The sequence below is a fragment of the Schistocerca americana genome, chromosome 1 (assembly GCF_021461395.2).
Source record: "Schistocerca americana isolate TAMUIC-IGC-003095 chromosome 1, iqSchAmer2.1, whole genome shotgun sequence".
NCBI lineage: Eukaryota > Metazoa > Arthropoda > Insecta > Orthoptera > Acrididae > Schistocerca > Schistocerca americana.
The window spans coordinates 994295334-994316525 of record NC_060119.1 but is presented as its reverse complement, the minus strand read 5'-3'; the positions used below and the strand labels follow the sequence as shown (position 1 = coordinate 994316525).

The 21192-nt window shown below is 43.7% G+C and overlaps 1 protein-coding gene across 1 annotated transcript in view; it reads right to left on the bottom strand.

Annotated features, from left to right (window-relative positions):
- LOC124548628 (delta-1-pyrroline-5-carboxylate synthase) overlaps positions 1–21192 on the bottom strand; it is a 201280-nt gene that overhangs the window by 45526 nt on the left and 134562 nt on the right. Inside the window, exons 10-11 of the mRNA XM_047125184.1 lie at positions 3465–3602; positions 834–1029 (exon numbers count right to left, since the gene is read on the bottom strand). Of these exons, the coding sequence (XP_046981140.1) occupies positions 834–1029; positions 3465–3602 (334 nt within the window). The remainder of the gene's footprint in view (positions 1–833; positions 1030–3464; positions 3603–21192) is intronic.

Genomic DNA, 21192 nt, shown 5'->3' with positions numbered 1-21192 from the left:
ATACCCAAGAGACTCATAGGTTCAGCAGTAGAGGGTAGGAGGAGTCGGGGCAGACCAAGGAGAAGGTACCTGGATTCGGTTAAGAATGATTTTGAAGTAATAGGCTTAACATCAGAAGAGGCACCATTGTTAGCACTGAACAGGGGATCATGGAGGAATTTTATAAGGGGGACTATGCTCCAGACTGAACGCTGAAAGACATAATCAGTCTTAAATGATGATGATGATGATGATGATGAATTATTGGCTACATCGGTTACAACTTTACAGTTATAGTCAATAGCCCACAGCGCTCCTTGGCCGATGGCAAATCCCCAAGGCTTGTACTAGAAGTCTGTCTGTCTGTGTGTGTATGTGTGTGTGCTTGCGTGCGCGCGCGTGTGTGTGTGTGTGTGTGTGTGTGTGTGTGTGTGTGTGTGTGTGTGTGTGCGTGTGTATGTGTGTGTGACCGTTGACTGATATAAACACAGTCATATTTCAAGAATTCACAGACACCCTGGGTGAACAACGTGACAAATACGAACAAAATGAACGGATGATAAAGAGTCACTACGACGCATCGTATTTCTCGTCTGTTTCACTTTTCGATCCCTGTGGCGAAATCTTCTTCAGGATTCCAATGTTGTCCCTGGATGGGCGGTCATCGATGGAGACCAATGGAATCTAGGAGAAACTCCCACCAGAGGGATTGAAACGTCGAACTGTGAAGAAGTTTGGCGAGGAACACGACCGGTCTAAGGACTCAGATGATTTTATCATCAATGACAACTGCCGTGAAAGCCGGCAGACTTGTACGGAGTGAGGTGAACTGGCGTCGGCGCTGGGCCGCTTACCGATCTTGAGCGCGCGCTCCAAGTCGGCGTCCTTGTCGACGTAGACGTGGCAGATGCCCTCGGCGTGGCCCAGCACGGGGATGTGGCCGCTCTGCTCCTGGATGGTGCGTACCAGCTCGCTGGAGCCCCGCGGTATCACCAGGTCGATGTGCCGCTCCATCGCCAGCAGGTCGCTGATCTCCTCTCGCGTCGACACCTGGCGGTAAACGTCACGGCTGAACAATACCAACAGGTATTGCATAGTGCAAACAATAATGACGTACCTGTATTACTGAGACACTATCCGAGAACCCGGTAGATGCAACAAAAGTTCGGTTTTCTGTATTTCGTGTTGTATCTTACGCCGTAACGCATACATTACTTACGAAATTCAATTTCCCTTTTTGGATAGGTTGTTAACACACTTTAGTACTGGTAGTTAGCTTTAATTCTCGTACTGGAAGAAATTTTCACTAACAGTAATATCACATCAATGACAGAAGGTTTTAAGTCCATCAAATCTCTCCGTATTTTCTCATGCAGAGGGACATGCATGTGACATTACTGAACTTGATCTGTCCGTTAAGTTAGATGGGTAGCCACAGCAACAGACTACATATTAGCACATTGACCTCTCTTTCTTTTATATCGTTTTCATCCATGATGAGCAGAATAGAACACTGCTACAGAAGCCTACACTGCAATTATTGACAAACGACTAAAAAAAGGAAAATAAAACGTAACTCCGCGGTTAGCATCAGTGAAACGTGCGATGCTAACCGTCCACCGAGTTATCTCGTGCCATACGGAGTCACGTGAATGCCGTGTGGAGACGCGTGTTGTCAGCTTTCCGGACGCTGGAGTCACGGCACAGTAACATAAAGCAGCTTCTCAACTAGCATCACGAGGCTGAGTGCACCCCATTCCTTTTCTCCCACGAAGGAAAAATCCCTAGCAATACCGGTAACTGAAAGCAGTTAGACGCGCAAACCTCCCAGCTACGTAGGCGGACCGTCGAAGGGAATGCAGATAAACTAAATAATAAGTGACACAATGTCACAGACAAATGCCGTGAGTTCTCTCCGTTCCTAAGAGCGCTTTTCCCGTGAGATTGCTGACATGGACACAATTTCTGGCAGCATGACATAACGATGACGTACGCCGACCTGTCTCAAGCCGTTTATTAATCGCAAGCTGTCACAACAACAGTACCCATGACGGTCTGTTGTTTCTGACGAAGACGGTGGAGGATTTCGCCGAAATGTCGAGATTAGATTCGACGTGTCAAGAGAACCGAGAATGTTTCATACAACTGAAAATCACTTGGCTCAGGCACTGACGTGTTACTGCCGTATACTGACGGACGTTATATCCAGAAACTGAATAATGCTTATGTTATGACAAATGTAAATTTGTACCAAAACAAGACTTTAACCCATATCTCTTGCTCATTGTGCGCAATCTTCTTATTTCGGCGGAAATGATTACTTTTATGTATTTGCCCTCTGTTAGTATCTAACCTTCTGGTGATTCTAACCCCTACATCTACATCATCGTGATTTCTCTGCTATTCACAATAAAGTGCCTGGCAGAGGTTTCAATGAACCTCCCCTAGGGAGGACGGCTGTTAATTCAAATAATAGGAGGAAAAACGTAAGTGTTAATGTTTGGGCAGATTTTGCAACGAAGCTTGGATGATCTAATTGATTAAGGTGCTTACTCTCGATAAAAAGGAGATCCAGATTTGATTAACGATCTGCCATAAACTTTCATTTGCCACGATATATTGATTAAAATATAGGTGCAGTTTTTCGGAGCGGATCTCAGTGGTATTATTCTATATAATTACATTTAATTGATCACGATTGGTTCTATCAATTTCTTCAATTCAGTTAATTTGTATTCTATTAATGTTAATCTAAATAACGTTTACTTTTTTACAGCAAATCAGGATACGGTATCCCTGCAAATAAAAGATGTTAGCAATAGTTTTAAGCCTCGTCGATATTTCATGAAATTACTGTAGCTCTAACTTTATTCGCACTTCTGTTAGTAGACTGAAAATTTATATCTGTGATGAAAACTTGATAATATGTCAGGCAATATTTTACCAGTCTCTTTGTCCGAGTTTGCTAACGCACCTGAACTAGAGTTTGTCAGTTCGAAACCTTGTGTCGGAAGAAAACTTTGTCAGTAGAAATGCAGAGCCAAAGGAGGAGAAGTGCTGACAAACTGCTACAGATCGCCAGAACGTGCCCTAATGCTCTTGAGTTAAACTCTAGGCCTAGACGTCCGGTTCTTTCGAGTGACGGCTTTGACTCTCTCGATGACCGGTTGTCACAACGAGACATTAACTCCGACAGACCCCACTGGTGTCATGTGGAGTGTTTGCGCTGAACTCTGTTAGTTGTTCTCACACTTTTCCCTGGTCTTCATTTGATAGTCAGCTATGTAAAGCAAAAAACTATGCAATCACTCATCGCGGACATTCACACGATTCAGACCTGGCCCAGTATAGGTTGATCGGTGAGTGCAATTGAAAACTACCCATGAACCTTACCCGTAGAACTATCTGATGTTCCATCTTTGCTCACAGCTTCCTTCTCCCGTGTAGGATTGCTTCAATAATTTTTGTATGCAGACAACACTTACCAGCGAGATGGCGTTGGTGGCTCCGAAGGGCTGCAGGGCTTCGTGCACCAGCTCCATAAGGGCGGCGTTGCTGTGCGCCGCCTCTTTGCCGCCCTTGAGCAGCAGACCGTTGGCAGAGCTCAGAGCCAATGCTGCGACCTGCAACAACAAAAAAATTATTCGAAGAAGCTGTTTCAGTCAGCCCCGCCAATGGTGCAAGACCGTCAGGCAATTACGAACAGAATTATTGAATCGCGGGTGAAGCCTACGTGACAGTGTCAACTGAGACACTTCGATTACCTTAATAACTGTAATATGCTCGAAGGTTAGGAACATACACTGACGTAAATGTAAAATTTTACACCGTGAAGCAGCAGTCTCATATTTCTCTATCTTTGAAGAGATATTCAACACATAGCAGGCATCAAACCATTAAATTTTCATTATATCGAAAGTAACGTCCGTCATCAGCATCAGTATGTGTGATTCTCACAGGGACGAATACACAGTATTCATCGTGGCATGGAGGGAAAAATCCTCCTAACATCATCTTTAAGAAGTTTTGCTACGTCTGAAAGAACTGCTTTCTCAGTTCTTGAAGACGCTGACTGGAGGGTGGGGCGAAAATTTTTCTATTACACTGGAGGTTGGGGCGAAACTTTTTCTATTGCACCTCAGGCGTGCTGTGTGGCTGATAAATAAGGAGACCCCGCAGGCCATTCCTCAAAGTTGAAATGCACTGTTACTTCTTGGATTATCCTTCTAGAATATGTCATTTGGTACCAAGGTCATGGAGGGTATGACAATATATTTTAACATTCTTGCCACATTTTGGCAAGTAATCAGTCTCCACTCACATCATTCGATTTGGCATTGTCAAATCAGAAGACAGGCGATCTGTTATATAAAAATCTGTGGACAAAAATCCTATGACAAGATCAATAAAAGTCCTTCATTGATAACTACTTTTAACCCACTGACGTCCCACCTTCAGACATCAAATACAGAAAATTGCATGAAAGAAGTGGAAACAGTATCATCATTTTGTATTTTAACTTTTATGCGACGATACGTATCAATAAAAATTATTACTTAATCCAGTCTGTAGCAGCCACCTGGCGTTACACATCGTCGTAATCTGTTGATCTGAATCGCTCTTGTTGTCGTGTATACACTGAAAAATTTTGTAGAGAGGACAAAAATAAAGACATCCAAAACACATTAGGTAACTGGTATTAAGGTAGACCCTTTTCCTAAAGTAGGTCATCATGTTTACATAATTTACAACGTTAGCTATTCGTGCCTCCAGTGCTCATTGTGCCACACTTCGGTTTAAGTGCAAGGAGATCGATAGTGGTAACTATCATACAGTCCATGCGTGGGTGTCAATACTGCATATCACTCAAAATGCTAGCTGCAGAAACAGGGAAGTAGCTGTATTACGACTGTCAGAGAACTGGCCACATATGTAGCGTTAGCGCTACACGTGAATACTAACTTCCAGATGGCAGTTTTACAAAGTCCTGCCTCTATAATAAGGTGAAGAATTGTAACTAACCGAACTTCTATTAGATTTACACCATATCAGGTGTAGGAAATATGTGGAGATTCTTCAATCTGTAACAACCATGTACCGAACATAAGCTGTTAGTTAAGTAATACAAAACTAGGACATTGTATTGTATGGAACTGGGGAACTAGAAACGACGAAGGGGCTTCGTCCCCGCCTCAACCACACAACATGTTACAGCAATACACTCACCCCACCGCCGCCCCACACAGAACTCAGGATTATTGTGCGGTTTGGCCCCCAGTGTACCGCCCCCCCGCCTTGTCGCACCAGACAAGTGCAACGTCAATGTTTGCATGTTAGAGTAATTATTGTGTACGCGTACGAGGAGAAAGTGTTTGCGAAGCAATGGCCGATATAGTGTAACTGAGGCTTAATAAGGGGAACAGTCCGCATTCGCCGAGGCATATGGAAAACCGCCTTAAAACCCATCCACAGATTGGCCGGCACACCGGACCTCGACACTAATCCGCCGGGCGGATTCTTGCCGGGGACCGGCACGCCCTCCCCGACCGGAAAGCAGTGCGTTAGAGGGCACGGCTAACTGGGCTGGCTGAACCAGGACCTACTAAATGGGAAGGAAATTAATATGGTCAGAATTAAAAGCCGTAAAATGTTTAAGATACAGCAAAGTGTGTACAGTGCCAATGCTTAACAAATTATAAATGCATAATATTGAATAATAACCAGAACACTGTTGCAGAAACAACGAAAAAAGCATGCCAAATTTAAACGAACCAAAAATCTGCAAGCTCGGAGACCTTTTACAGAAGCTCGAAATTTAGGGTGTACATCAATGCGAGAGGCTTATAATAGTTTCCACAACGAAACTTTATCTCGAAACCTCGCAGAAAATCCAGAGAGATTCTGGTCGCATGTAAAGTACGCTAGCGGCAAGACACAGTCTATACCTTCACAGCGCGGTAGCAATGGAAATACTATCGACGAAAGTGCTGCGACAGCAACGTTACTAAACAAAGCCTTTTGAAATTCGGTCACCAAAGAAGACGAAGTAAATATTCCATAATTCGAATCAAGAACAGCTACCAACATGAGTAACCTAGAAGTAAATAAACCTCGGAGTTGTGAAGCATCTAAAATCACTTAATAATAGCAAGTCTTCTGGTCGAGACTGTATACCAATTAGGTTCCTTTCAGAGTATGCTGATACAATAGCTCCAGACTTAACAATCATGTACAACCGCTCGCTCGACGAAAGATCCGTACCCAAAGAGTGGAAAGTCGCACAGGTCACGCCAATATTCAAGAAAGGTGGTAGAAGTAATCCACTAAATTACAGGCACATATTGTTAACATCGATATGCAGCAGGATTTTGGAACATATATTGTGTTCGAACATTATGAATTACCTCGAAGATAACGTTCTATTGACAAGGGATTTCAAATTCATTCCGTATTTCTAGATTTTCAGTAGGCTTTTAACACTGTACCACGCAAGCGGCTTGTAGTGAAATTGCGCGCTTATGGAATATCGTCTCAGTTCTGTGACTGGATTCGCGATTTCTTGTCAGAGAGGTCACAGTTCGTAATTACTGAAGGAAAGTCATCGAGTAAAACAAAAGTGATTTGTGGCCTGCCCTAAGGTAGTATTATAGGCCCCCTTGCTGTCTTATCTACACTGAAGAGCCAAAGAAGCTGGTACACCTGCCTATTATCGTATAGGCCCTCGCGAGCACGCAGGAGTGCCGCAATACAACGTGGCATGGGCTCGACTTATGTCTGAAGTACCGCTGGACGGAATGGACATCATGAATCCTGCAGGGCTGACTATAAATCCGTAAGAGTACGAGGAGGTGGAGATCTCTTCTGAACAGCACGTTGCAAGGCATCCCGGACATGCTCAATAATGTTCATGTCTGGGGAATTTGGTGGCCAGCGGAAGTGTTTAAATTCATAACAGTGTCCCTGGAGCCATTCTGTAACAATTATGGACCTGTGGAGTGTCGCATTGTCGTCCTGGAATAATCCAAATCCGTCGGAATGCACAGTAGACATGAATTGACGCAGGTGACCAGACAGGGCTCTTACGTACGAGTCACCTATCAGAGTCGTATACAGACGTATCAGGGGTCCCACATCTTTACAACTGCACACGCCTCACACCATTGCAGAGCCCCCACGAGCTTGAACAGTCCCCTGAAGACATGCAGGGTCCATGGATACATGAGGTTCCATCGATACCCGTACACGTCCATCCGCTCGATGCAATTTGGAACGGGACTCGTCTGACCAGGCAACATGTTTCCAGTCATCAATAGTCCAATGTCGGTGTTGGCGGGTCCAGGCGAAGCGTAAAGCTTTGTGTCGTGCAGTCACGAGTGGACCTCCGAAAGCCTATATCGATGATGTTTCGTTGTATGGCTCTCACGCTGACACTTGTTGATGGCCCAGCATTGAAATCTGCAGCAATTTGCGGAAGGGTTACGCTTCTGTCACGCTGAATGATTCTCCTCAGTCGTCATTGGTTCCGTTCTTACAGGATCTTTTTCTGGCAGTAGCTATGTCGGAAATTTGATGTTTTACCGGATTTCTGATATTCACGGTACATTCATGAAACGGTCGTACGGGAAAATCCCCACTTCATCGTTACCTCGCCATTGTAGCAGCAGGAGCCGACCAAACAACTGCGCGAGAGACTTGTCTTATATATGTGTTGCTGACCGCAGCTCGGTATTCTGCCTGTTTATATATCTCTGTATGTGAATACGCATGCCTATACTAGTTTCTTAGGCACTTCGGTGTATGTAAAGGATGTAGGAGACAATCTAAGCAACAGTCTTAGATTATTTGCAGATGATGCTGTCGTTTATTTTCTAGTAAACTCACCAGAAGAGCAAAACTAATTTCAAAACGATTTACAAAAGATATCTGAATGATTTGGAAATTGGCAGTTGACACTAAATAATGAAAAGTGTGATTTCAACCATGTGCGAGCTAAAAGGAACCAATTTAACTTCAGTTACATGATAAATCATTCTGCTCTAAAGGCCGTAAGTTCGACTAAATACCTTGGTATGACAATTATGGACAATTTAAATTGGAAAGAAAGCATAGAAAATGTTGTGGGGAATTGCGTTTTATTGGCAGAACAGAAAATGTAACACATCTACTAAAGACGCTGCCTACACTACGCTTGACCGTCCTCTTTTGGGGTATTGCTACGGGGTCTGGGATCCTTACTACCTAGGATGAACGGAGTACATCGAGAAAGTTCAGAGAAAAGCAGCATGTTTTATATCGTCGCGAAATAGGGGAGAGAGAGTCACGGACGTTATGTAGGATTTCACGAAAATTCAGTCATCAACTCACTCCTCCGAATGCGAAAGTATTTTGTTGACGCCGACCTACAGAGGGAGAAACGTTCAGCATAATAAAATAAGGGGAATCAGAACGGAAAGATATAGGTGTTCGATTTTCCCGCGCGCTGCTCGAGACTGGAATAATATAGAATTATTGTGAAGATGGTTCGATGAATTCCGTGACAGGCACTTAAGTGTGATTTGCAGAGTATGTATCCATGTAGATGTAGATGCCGATCGAGTAATACTGTAACCAGAAGTCGAGGTGCCAGTTTCAATCAGCGTTAGAAGTGGCTTTAATACAAACCAGTAAATAGTTGTATAAAACCTAAATGGTAGAAGTGAGCCATTAGATGTTACATTACGTACAATTAGAAAGATCTATCTTTATGAATATAATTCAGTTCTTTACACCGAAGTATTTGCTACAGATTATATCATGACATGTTTCAGAAAGATTATATAATGGTAAGACAGAGATTTAGGAACCAGGTATTAAATTGTAAGACATTTCCAGGGGCAGATATGGACTCTGACCACAATCTGTTGCTTATGAATTGTAGATTAAAACTGAAGAAACTTCAAAAAGGTGGGAATTTAAGGAGATGGGACCTGAATAAACTGACTAAACCAGAGGTTGTACAGAGTTTCGGGGAGAGCATAAGGGAACAATTGACAGGAATGGGGGAAAGAAATACAGTAGAAGAAGAATGGGTAGCTTTGAGGGATGAAATAGTGAAGGCAGCAGAGGATCAAGTAGGTAAAAAGACAAGGGCTAGTAGAAATCCTTGGATAACAGAAGAGATACTGAATTTAATTGATGAAAGGAGAAAATATAAAAATGCAGTAAATGAAGCAGGCAAAAAGGAATACAAACGTCTCAAAAATGAGATTGACAGGAAGTGCAAAATGGCTAAGCAGGGATGGCTAGCGAACAAATGTAAGGATGTAGAGGCTTATCTCACTAGTGGTAAGATAGATACTGCCTACAGGAAAATTAAAGAGATCTTTGGAGAAAAGGAGAAAAGAGAACCACTTGTATGAATATCAAGAGCTCAGATGGAAACCCAGTTCTAAGCAAAAAAGTGAAAGCAGAAAGGTGGAAGGAGTATATAGAGCAGGGGCGGGCAGGAATCCTGCACATGTGCGGTGCACTTGCACGCGTGCAGTTAACAGGTGTTCCGCGTGCACACAGGGGCAAGCTGGCCACCCGCTTATCTCCCAACCCCACCATACCCTCTGTCCGCTCCTTCCTCTGTAATGCGTTTTGTTTCCTAGCTTGCTTTATTGAGTGAATGAATAAGGTTAGTAGGAGTGCTCGAAGGAAATCATGGTTTGAAAGAGTAACCTATTACCTACGATACGTTTTATTTAATTATCACAGGTGGAGTTTACAATACGTTTAATATCTGGAACAAAATTTCTACATACAGACAAACACAAACAGTTACGTAAATTTTCATCACTGATGTTTGCTCTTAACCAAGACTTATTAATTAAGCAAATGGTTTTCCAGCTCTCGCTATATTAAGCTCAGTCTGATAACTTGCACATACTACTGGGCTATTATTGTTGTCGTCCTGAAAACTTGAAAACAGTGCTCCATAAAATTTTAAGTCAGTTACATGAGAGACTGACGAGAGAAAGTCGCAGATCTCTCGTGACAACAGCAACTACGACAAATTCAAATGGCTCTGAGCACTATGGGGCTTAACTGCTGTGGTCATCAGTCCCCTAGAACTTAGAACTACTTAAACCTAACTAACCTAAGGACATCACACACATCCATGCCTGAGGCAGGATTCGAACCTGCGACCATAGCGGTTGTGCGGTTCCAGACTGTAGTGCCTAGAACCTCTCCGCCACTACGGCCGGCCAACTACGACAGATTCATCTGGTATCGTCAGATCGCTCTTCTTAAGCTCAGTCAATTACCCATCCGCTTAGAATCCGAAATAAATTGTACTCGTCCTTGTGAAATTTATTATAATGGACTTCAATACTAAACTTCCGTTGACCAGCGAGAATGCTGCCACATATTAAACATTTCGAATTTTCACGTTTTTGCACAAAGAAAAAATGATTCTCCCATTACTTTTTAAAAGATAGCAAATCTCCACTTCTCCGTTTCTTGAAATACAACGTTCACTACATAGTGCTCGCTTCGCATCAACGTCCGCAGCTTAGCCTGGTACTACACTGCCGCAACCTGCCGGCTGTCGCCTGCACGCGAGCAGCACACATGCAGCGCTGTGCGCTCATGAGCCGCGTGCAACGTTTGCCCGCCCCTGATATAGAGTGTCTATACAAGGGCGATGTACTTGAGGACAATATTATGGAAATGGAAGAGGATGTAGATGAAGATGAGATGGGAGATACAATACTGCGTGAAGATTTTGATAGAGCACTGAAAGACCAAAGTCGAAACAAGGCCCCGGGAGTAGACAACGTTCCATTGGAACTACTGATAGCCTTGGGAGAGCCAGGCCTAACAAAACTCTACCATCTGGTGAGCAAGATGTATGAGACAGGTGAAATACCCTCAGACTTCAAGAAGAATATAATAACTGTGATTCTTGAGTTTCTCCCGGCGTATTTGATAGTCAAAATATCCACGGGTGTGCTGCCGGTCTATAGTGGCCACCGGGCACAATATTTCGGCGATCATATATGTCACCATCATCAGGTGAACTGACGGACTGAGCTCCTGTGAACGTGCCGCACGGAGATCCGTACGCTATGGCTGCTCAGAGGGAACTGGGTTCGATCGCGGCGGCGGCCGATTTAAATACCCTCCGCCCGCGGCGCGCTCCCTCCGCCGTCCGCGCCCCGCGCCACGGTCGCGCGGTGGAACAGATTGCGACGGCGTCTGAGATGACGTCGGTGTGATGGCTCTGTCCGCCGTGGTCATCACAACTATACGTTTGCTCGATTTAACCTTGATTAACCCAATCGCTGGTTCCCAAGCCTTGCTAAGATTATAGCCACAGTCACGGTTTATGAGGTCGTCATTGGTGCGAATTTCGATGGCCTCTCTAAGAACGCTGTCCCAGTATCTCGACGTCTGTACCAGAATCCTCGTGCGGTCATACTCCATGGCGTGATTTTCCGACAAACAATGTTCAGCGACCGCCGACTTGCTCGGATACATCAGTCGAGTGTGCCTCTGGTGTTCACGGCATCGATCCTCGACGGTACGCATCGTCTGACCAATATACGACATGCCACATTGACACGGAATCTGGTACACGCCGGCCTTCCTCAAACCGAGGTCATCTTTGGCGCTCCCCACCAGTGCACGAGTTTTATTTGGAGGACAAAACGCAGTTCCGACCCGGTGTTTCTTCAGAATGCGGGCGATTTTCACCGGGAGTGCGCCTGTGTATGGAATAAATGCAATGCCTACCTCCTCCCTCGTGACTTCATCCATCTCAACAGGTTGTGCTGCAGTGGTTGAGCGGAGAGCACGTTGAATCTGCCACTCTGAGTACCCATTTTTTCGAAATACAGTTCTCAGATGTTCCAATTTCTGGGGTAGACTATCTGCGTCAGAGATAGTGCGCGCCCTATGTACTAGAGTTTTAAGTACCCCATTCCTCTGTGAAGGGTGGTGGCAGCTGTCGTGCAAATACAGATCAGTGTGCGATGTCTTCCGATACACCCCATGACCTAGGGTGCCGTCAGCCCTTCTCTTGACCAAGACGTCAAGGAAAGGTAATTTACCCTCCGTTTCAGTCTCCATAGTGAATTTGATGTTGGGGTGTATGGAGTTTAGATGTGTAAGGAAGTCAAGGAGTTTATCCATACCATGTGGCCAGATGACGAACGTGTCGTCCACGTAACGGAAAAAGCAAGTAGGTTTCCATACGGATGACGACAGGGCTTCCTCCTCGAAGTTCTCCATGTACAAATTCGCTACCACCGGTGAGAGTGGGCTACCCATGGCGACTCCCTCCGTTTATTCGTAGTATTCTCCATTAAAAAGAAAATACGTGGAAGTCAAGACATGCCTAAAACGTTCAGTGGCCTTCTCGTCAAACTTCTGACTAATCAATTCTAGTGACTCTCGCAGGGGTACCCTCGTAAACAAGGAAACGACGTGAAAATTCACCATGATATCTGACTCATTAAGGAATGGCAAACCTACGTTCCTAGCATTTGTAGACTTAGAGAAAGCTTTTGACAATGTTGATTGGAATACTCTCTTTCAAATTCTGAAGGTGGCAGGGGTAAAATACAGGGAGCGAAAAGCTATTTACAATTTGTACAGAAACCAGATGGCAGTTATAAGAGTCGATGGACATGAAAGGGAAGCAGTGGTTGGGAAGGGAGTGAGACAGGGTTGTAGCCTATCCCCGATGTTATTCAATCTGTATATTGAGCAAGCAGTGAAGGAAACAAAAGAAAAATTCGGAGTAGGTATTAAAATCCATGGAGAAGAAATAAAAACTTTGAGGTTCGCGGATGACATTGTAATTCTGTCATAGACAGCAAAGGACTTGGAAGAGCAGTTGAACGGAATGGACAGTGTCTTGAACGGAGGATATAAGATGAACATCAACAAAAGCAAACCGAGGATAATGTTTGTAGTCGAATTAAGTCGAGTGATGCTGAGGGAATTAGATTAGGAAATGAGACGCTTAAAGTAGTAAAGGAGTTTTGCTATTTGGGGAGCAAAATAACTGATGATGGTAGCTGATCTACGTGTGATGTTCCTGCCTAAGCTAATTAGGCTTGTGCTGCTGGCCATTGTTTTGGCCGAGGCCCTTAACGTGGATCAGTATCCCGGTAATAAGTATGTGCCTGAGTAAAACATTTATTCTGTTCTGATTTGACTCGTTTTGTTTGTGAAAGACTTGCTTTTACGTGCACTACCGGTGCGTCTGTTTCCTAAGTTTAGGTATAATTATTTTTATCTCTTAATCTTGATTATTACTTGCATTATTGGTGTGTCTTTCCTTAATTGTTTATGTCTGATAACCTTGATCTTTAGATGCACTGCTGATGCAGATATTTTCTAGATTTGGGTGTCTTTAAAATTTTTCATTGTCATACATTTGCCTTTATCTGTACTACTAGTATGTGCACTCTCCTGGTTTTTCATCATCAGATAAGGTTAAAAGGCCCATGAGTGCCTTGTAAACTATTTACTTATGTAAATTTTATTCTGTAAACAAATATTTGTGGGCCAGACAGTTTGAGTTGTACATCCCTGTTTCCTCTGTCATGGTTTGGGTGACAGGTGTACTGTTTTGATTATGTAAATTTAATGTATATTCTCTGTGTGTTAGAATCTGTAACCGTTCGAGGTGTGGGCCGAACTCGTATCGGTTATCGCGCGTTTGTTAATTCGTTCGTTTCAACCCCATTGTTTTGGAATTATCTTTGATTGCTCTTGTGAATTATTACGCCTGTTGATTTGCTAATGCTGTCCTTCTTATTGTTAATCCACTGTAGGAGTGTTTGTAATTTTGACTGTTCTGTTGTCTTAGAGGTTTTTGCGGTCAAATTGTGGTCTTTATAATATCAACCTCCAAGTGGCCAAAACTGTTGTGAGGTCCATCAAGCGCCCCTGAGACGATCTTCTAATGCTTCACAGTATTTGTTTAGTTTCAAAATTATCTTTATTAGTATGGAAACTGTATTTTTAAATAGGGCCACTGAAGTAAATTAAGTGTATGTTTGAAGATTATTTACTGTATGCTCGTCACCTTACCACTCCCATATCCTAGCTCGCAGCAGGCCGATGTGACCGAGCGGTTCTACGAGCTTCAGTCTGGAATAGCATTGTATCTCTGTTATCGATGTCAAACTATGTGTGACACATCTCGCCATGATCATACTAAAAGTATATATGCTAGCAACGACCCTTTCACTGGATGTCGACCATAGTCGATGGTTTTACAATTAGCCAATCTGTTCGTGTTATTTTAGGATATTTTACTATCAAACAACCGCACTTGAAAATTACTGCTACTCTGCACACCGGGAACATCAGAAAAACACCATGATGCCGGATCAGCCTTGCGATAAAAACAGGCATTACGATTTAACGCCCCATCGAGAACGAGATGATCATAGACAGAGCACAGTCTCAGAATATATGTGGATGAGGGAGGACATCAGCCTCGTCAGTGATATTAATCCCACTGCTACTGAATGCGAATCCAGTTCTTTAAAGATGGAGGCATCTTGCAATCTGAGCGGCTATCGGAAAATGAACTGATGACGTTGCCTCGATACCTTGTGGCCGATTATCTCGCCACTGCGAACAGCGCTGAATTAGACTGTACGCACCAAGGCCAGACTGCTTGGCATACATATTACAGGTTGAGTATGTTTGTTCTATAGTTAAACGACATGTATGTCAACAGTGTTTGTCAAGCGGGTCCTGTCACGCTTGGCAGTGAAGAGCTGCTTTTTTCTTACATTAAACATCATACGGAGATATATTTGAATCTGCAGATCGTGCTGACTTCTAAAATACGTGTGTATCTAGGACGTCATACTGATCCGACTTTTCAGTCATACAATTTGAGTGATACCTAAGCATCGATATACCAGAGTAGGCAGGGGAAGGGCCAGTGTTTGATACCCGAAACCATTATAGATTATTATTTTGTGGTATAACTGGAACGGGGACTTTTGGGCGTCGTGTGAGCAACTGGATCCAATAATCCGCAAGCCACATTATGGTATGTGGTCGATGGTACTTTGTGTATCGAGGTCACTATCCGCCCCCCCCCCCCCCTCTTTCCAGATCCAATCATAAATGGTGTGCGGGAAGACCTATTGTTGGTAATCCTCAGTGCGAGTTTGACTCTCTCTAACCTCATCTTCATATTCATTTCACGAAATATACGTAGGAGGAAACAATGAACGGTTTGGGTCTTCTAGAAAAATATGCTGTCGAAATGTTTACAGTAAACACCTTGATGCACATTGCCTACCTGTTACTGGAGCTGGATGAGCCTCTTATCAAACGAACCTGTGACGAAAGGCGCTGCTCTTTGCTTTTCTTTATTTCGTCTATAGTTTTATAACACACCTCCTTTGTCTATGGACTACAGTTCCTGAGGATCCTTCCAATGAATCTGAGTCTGGTATCTGCCTTTTTCACAGATTAGTTTTATATTGTCATTCCACTCCAAATTGCACCGTACGCATAGTCACAGGTATTCAATGGGTGTGATTGTGCAGAAATAATGTAATCACTTAATAATAGGTCTTCACAGCTATTTATGGGCGGTGGGTTACATCTGTTTTTGTTGGGGGTCAACTACTAAACTCTGCACCAAGTGTTGTCCTCGGCAGCTTTTCTGGCATTTATCTACGATTTTATAACGGTGTGACTTGCAGGATGTTATGGGTACAAATACAGATATTTGATCATTGGTAGCTTTGTATGAGGGCTGTTCGGACAGTAAGGTCCGATCGGCTGCGAAATGCAAACCATAGTTACAATCCGATGAACCGTTGCACACACTTGGCTAGTGTCTCTAATGTATCTGTCGATCGCGTCACGTCGCTCTTCTCAGTTCTGAGTCCACAGTGAGCACGTGAAGATGTCTAGAAAACTGTCTCCCGCCAAGTATTTCACCTGATGTTACGCAGCCCACGTAGTGTAACGGTCATGTGTTTTCTTCTTCATGAAAACTCTCGGCTGCACTTGGCAGGGGCATTGAAGATGCTCCTGCAGCGTTTTAGATGAGAAGTGTTTGGTCTTCCACAATACAGCCCCTAATTGGCTCCCTCTAAGTATCATCTCTGCTCACATGTACCTATGGCTATAAAGACAACATTTTGACACAGACAACGAGCTTTAGACCAGTATAGAGAATTAGCGGAAAGCACTGGCGGCTGGCTGCCTTCTCTGACAAGGGTATTTGAAACATGGTACAACGCTACGACCGATGTCTAAGCCGGAGCGGCGACTATGTAGAGGAGTAACTTGAAGGTATAGCTAAGGTATAGCTAACTGTTGCAAATAAAATATTTTTGATATTCACAGTGGTTTCCATTTCGCGGCCGATCGGACCTTACGTTCCGAACAGACCTTGTGTATACCCAATTCAGTGTGTTCGTTGCTTTTTCATGCGTCTCAGATCGGACCTTACGTTCCGAACAGACCTTGTATATACCTATTTCAGTGTGTTCGTTGCTTTTTCTATGCGTCTAACAGTCTTCCCGCAAACACATCACGTAATTTACTACCTGATGTTTTCTACACGGTCGTAACTGCACCACTAACCGAACCACGCGTGTCAGTAGAGGCTGACCGTTTTGCGTCCACTCGTCCACACTTCAACACCAGACCTGCTGCCCAAAGGAAAATAAGCATTAATGGCGTGCTCTTGCCACATGTACCTGGAGGTACTAACCAACTTAAAACATACTAACCCTAATAGCTATAATTATTGTTCTGCAACTGAAGTAAATACTGATGTAAGGTTGTTAAATACACTGTCCTGAGTCACCAGTGGTTTATAATATGAAACACAATGATTGTATAACATATCCTCAAAGTACGCTCGAAGCTTCTCTCACAACCTTTTGCTAGAAACTCTTCAGTTCAGTTACAAAGTTGGCCTGATACTCCGTACGCACGTATTTTGTTCATAATGCGAAAGTGTGGAACCGGAAGTGAAGGAACACGGTATCAACGTGAATGCCAGTATCTAATCCCTTCTATGTCTCCTGAACAAAGAGAGTTGTCTGGACCGGACACGATTTTTGTTTGCAGGATGCATGTTGATTACTGCAGATTGGATTTTCGAAAGATCGCAGTACTCGAGCACAGAACTTGTTCTCTGATTTCGGGAGCTGACAGCGGAGACCGACAGAACACAGTGGTAATCTTCCCCCCTGCCTCCTTCCCCTCCCATCCCTTACCCCCTCGCCTCCTCCCTGCCCCCTCCCCCATCCGTCCCCCACCTAGGTTCGTCTACTGATGTCGTAGGCTTGTCAATGACAGTATTTCTGGATGTAAATCTCACAATTTTTTGATGTGCATTTCGTCGTGCTGTTGCATTTTTTTTTTTTTTTTTTGCTTCCCTGTTGATTAACATGCTCGATAACGATGAGCGCATGAGAGAAATGGTTCAAATGGCTCTGAGCACTATGGGACTGAACATCGATGGTCATCAGTCCCCTAGAACTTAGAACTACTTAAACCTAACTAACCTAAGGACAGCACACAACACCCAGCCATCACGAGGCAGAGAAAATCCCTGACCCCGCCGGGAATCGAACCCGGGAACCCAGGCGTGCGCATGAGAGAAGTGGATAACAACGACATAGCGACAATTGAGCGATACCGGTGGTTTGATTAATGCAAGTGAAATACGAAGAGTGCTTTTGAATAACCAGAATAGTGGATTTTGCGCAGGAACGTTAACAAATTCTCTAGCGATTATGGAAGACTAACGAACAAAACTAACGAACATCTGATTTTCATTTTCAGAGATTAATGAATAGATGTTAATAATTCCTCAGAGGATAATACGGAACTTAACGAAGCAGCATAACTAAGTGAGAAGTGGAAGTTCATTTCTCGTAGTTAATGAAGGGAGGTCCTGAGCGACGACAGAAATGCAGATCCAGGTCACTGCTGGAGAGCAGCGCGTGTTACTCAGTGGTCCCAGAGGCAAAGTAACGTGCCAGAATCCAAACTGAGGCTTCTTTTCATGTTCGCATTAAGTCATCTCGGAACAACCTCTGTTTGTTTAAGCAAGGAGCATATAAATGTATGGCTTTCTGCAAGCCGCGGAGAATAAGATTCTTCTGGGACAAATAAGGACTTGAAATGGAAACACATACAATGTCTAACAGCTCTGAAGTCATTCTGAAACTTTCGGGTCATTTTTGATATTTTTGTGGCTTACTAAGGAGAAAAAAATGATGTTCCGCAAATCTACTCTACGGTAAATACAGTAGTGTAGGGTCTGTATTTCACACTATTTGCAAGGCCTGGTGCAATGTTCCTTTGCTCACGCATGCATGTCCAAAGAAACAGATACTTTTGATCATTTATAGCGGTATTAAATCATGAAGTGTATACGCAGTTGCGAATACGGTACCACCACAGCTACACAAATACTAGAAACCAATGTAAATTTGTGCTGGACCAGGACTCGAATCCAATTCCCGCTTTACCGGACAGGTACCCTTAACTGCTTCGGCTACACGAGCACGCTTCACGGACAGGCCCAAAATTTCATATGACGCATCGTCTGCTACCCACAGTGCTCGCACAACTATGTGGTTTCGGCACAGGGAGAGATTAATTTAGTTTTTGCGTCAGCAGTTTAGTCGGAATGACCTTGCCCACACGTAGGTCCACCCACAAGTTTCACTGGAATGCCCTTAAACACCCCCTTACACACACTCTACACAATCCCGATCTCTTCCCATGCAATTTCCGTATTTGTGGGGACCTGAAGAAAGACATTCGTACTACGATCGAAGAGGTGTCCGCTTACATACAATCGTGGTTCTGTCGGCAACCGCAAAAGTTATTCCATGAAGGCACTGAAGTCTCGCCTCCCATGCGCCGAGAATAATCAAGCTAGACGCTGTCAAAGAGCTTTTTCCTGCACTCGACCATCAGACATCGGTGATCTATGGTCTGATTTAAATTCGTTAATATCTTACGTTTAAGGTTCAAAGTTTCACCGCTGACGCTAAAAGCGCTCCTCCTTTCCTAGCAGCGATAGAAAATCTACTACAAAAATCACATAAAAATATCCGAACTTTACGTGTAGTATAGACGTCAATAGTCTTCCTAAATATTTCAGTTAATTAAAGTTAGACATCACACAGAGAAAACTAATGAACTCAGTGAAATTATGTTCTTTCATTATCAGAATAGCTCCTTAGTCAAGATTTTTCCACAATTTCGTACAGTATTTTGCGTTTGCCATATTTAAGCTTCGGAATGCAGTTTCTGTTTTCAGTTTTGTAGGTATTTAACTCGAAGCACGTATGAAGCTTCAGCTCTTTATCTCCTACAAGCATCAATTACATACACAGAGATTCATAGTGTTTGGAGCTCTTTAATGTCTCTAACTTTGTTTAAAATCTGTTGTTGATATTTATTAGGACTGGAGTTATTTCTTCGAATAAGCGAAATATTCGCGTCTGGGAAGATTTCCTGCTTGAAAACTGCTAGAAACAAATCTTTACTCAGCGGAATTGGCAGCAGACTTGGAGTCGTCACGCTGCCGGCCTCCAACTGGTGTACGAGTATTTGGAGGGCGGGAGCGGTGCAGCCCGCTGGCCGTCCACAGAGATGACAAGAGTCATGATAGTGAGATGCACACTTAAAGCTGGCGATAGTATCTCGTAAACAAGGTATAAAAGGGCAGTGCATTGGCGGAGCTGTCGTTTTTACTCGGATAATTCGTGTGAAAACATTTCCGACATGATAAATGTCGTAGGGAATTAAGAGACTTGGAACGCGGTATTGTAGTTGGAGATAGACGCATGGGCATTCCATATCCGAAATCGTTAGGGAAATCAATATTCCGAGATCCACTGCGTCAAAAGCGTGTCGAGAATACCAGGTTTCACGGATCATCTCTCACCACGAGCCGCGGCCGATGGTGTCACTTAACGAACGACCGAGAGCATCAGCGTTTACGTAGAGTTGTCAGTGCTAACAGACAGGCAACAATGCGTGAATCACCACAGAAATCATTGTGGGGTTTATAACGACCGTACCCGCTAGGACAGCGCTGCGAAATTTGGCATTACTTGGCTGTGGCAGCAGACGGTCGACGCGAGTGTCCTGGACTCCTGGCCATATCGGCTGGACGCTAGACTACTGAAAAACCGTGGCCTGGTGAGGCGACTCCCGAGTTGGTAAGAGGTGATGGCAGGGTTCAAGCGTGGGGCAGATCGCACGAAGCTAAGGACCCAAGTTGTCAACAAGGCACTGATCAAGTTGGTGCTGGCTTTATAATGGTATGGGCTGTATTCACATTTGCAGCTATTCATGGAATTCATGTTCCCAAACAACAATGGAGTTTCTATGGATGACAGCGCACCATGTCACTGGGCCACAAATGTTCACGATTGGTTTGAAGAAAGTTCTGGACAATTCGAGCGAATGGTTTAGCCACCCACATCACCCGACGTGAAACCCATCGAACATTTATGGGACATTAAAATTTTAGAACGCATTCTGTGAATGGAACACAGCAGCGATCGGTATAAAAAGCTAAAAATCAATAAAAACAGTCTCGATTGAGATTGTTTTTTAAGATTTATGGGACATACTCGAGAGGTCAATTCCTGCAAAAAAAAAAAAAAAAAAAAAAAAAAAAAAAAAAAAAAATTCCGGCACTAGCAACACTTTTGTAGTCATTGACGGTTTTAGAGGCGGCATGGCTCAGTATTTCTGCAAGAGACTACCAACGACTTGTTCAGTCCTTCCTACATTGATTTGCTGCACTGTAATGGGCAGAAGAAGATCCGGCACGGTATTAGGAGGTATTCCACGACTTTTGGCACCTCAGCGTATATCCTGACAAGTGTAAATCGAACTGTATTTCATTGGCCGTAACGACAAATGCACTTTGTCTTCAGAACAGCACCAATTTCAGTTACTCACTAGTATTATGTTCTTATCAACGCTTACTAGAGTCTTCCGCAGCACATCCCTAAATTTTCAATTGACTGCAAAAGTACGTGTTCGATGATACCATGACCCTTGTCATATTCGTAGTACCTGCCGATGTGAGCCACACATAAAGACAGGACAGTAATGGTAAACTAATATATATGTAGCTTATGCACCCCAGAAACTAGAACCGTACCAAAAAATCGATACCTGCTGCGTCAAACCTCTGCTGGAGCG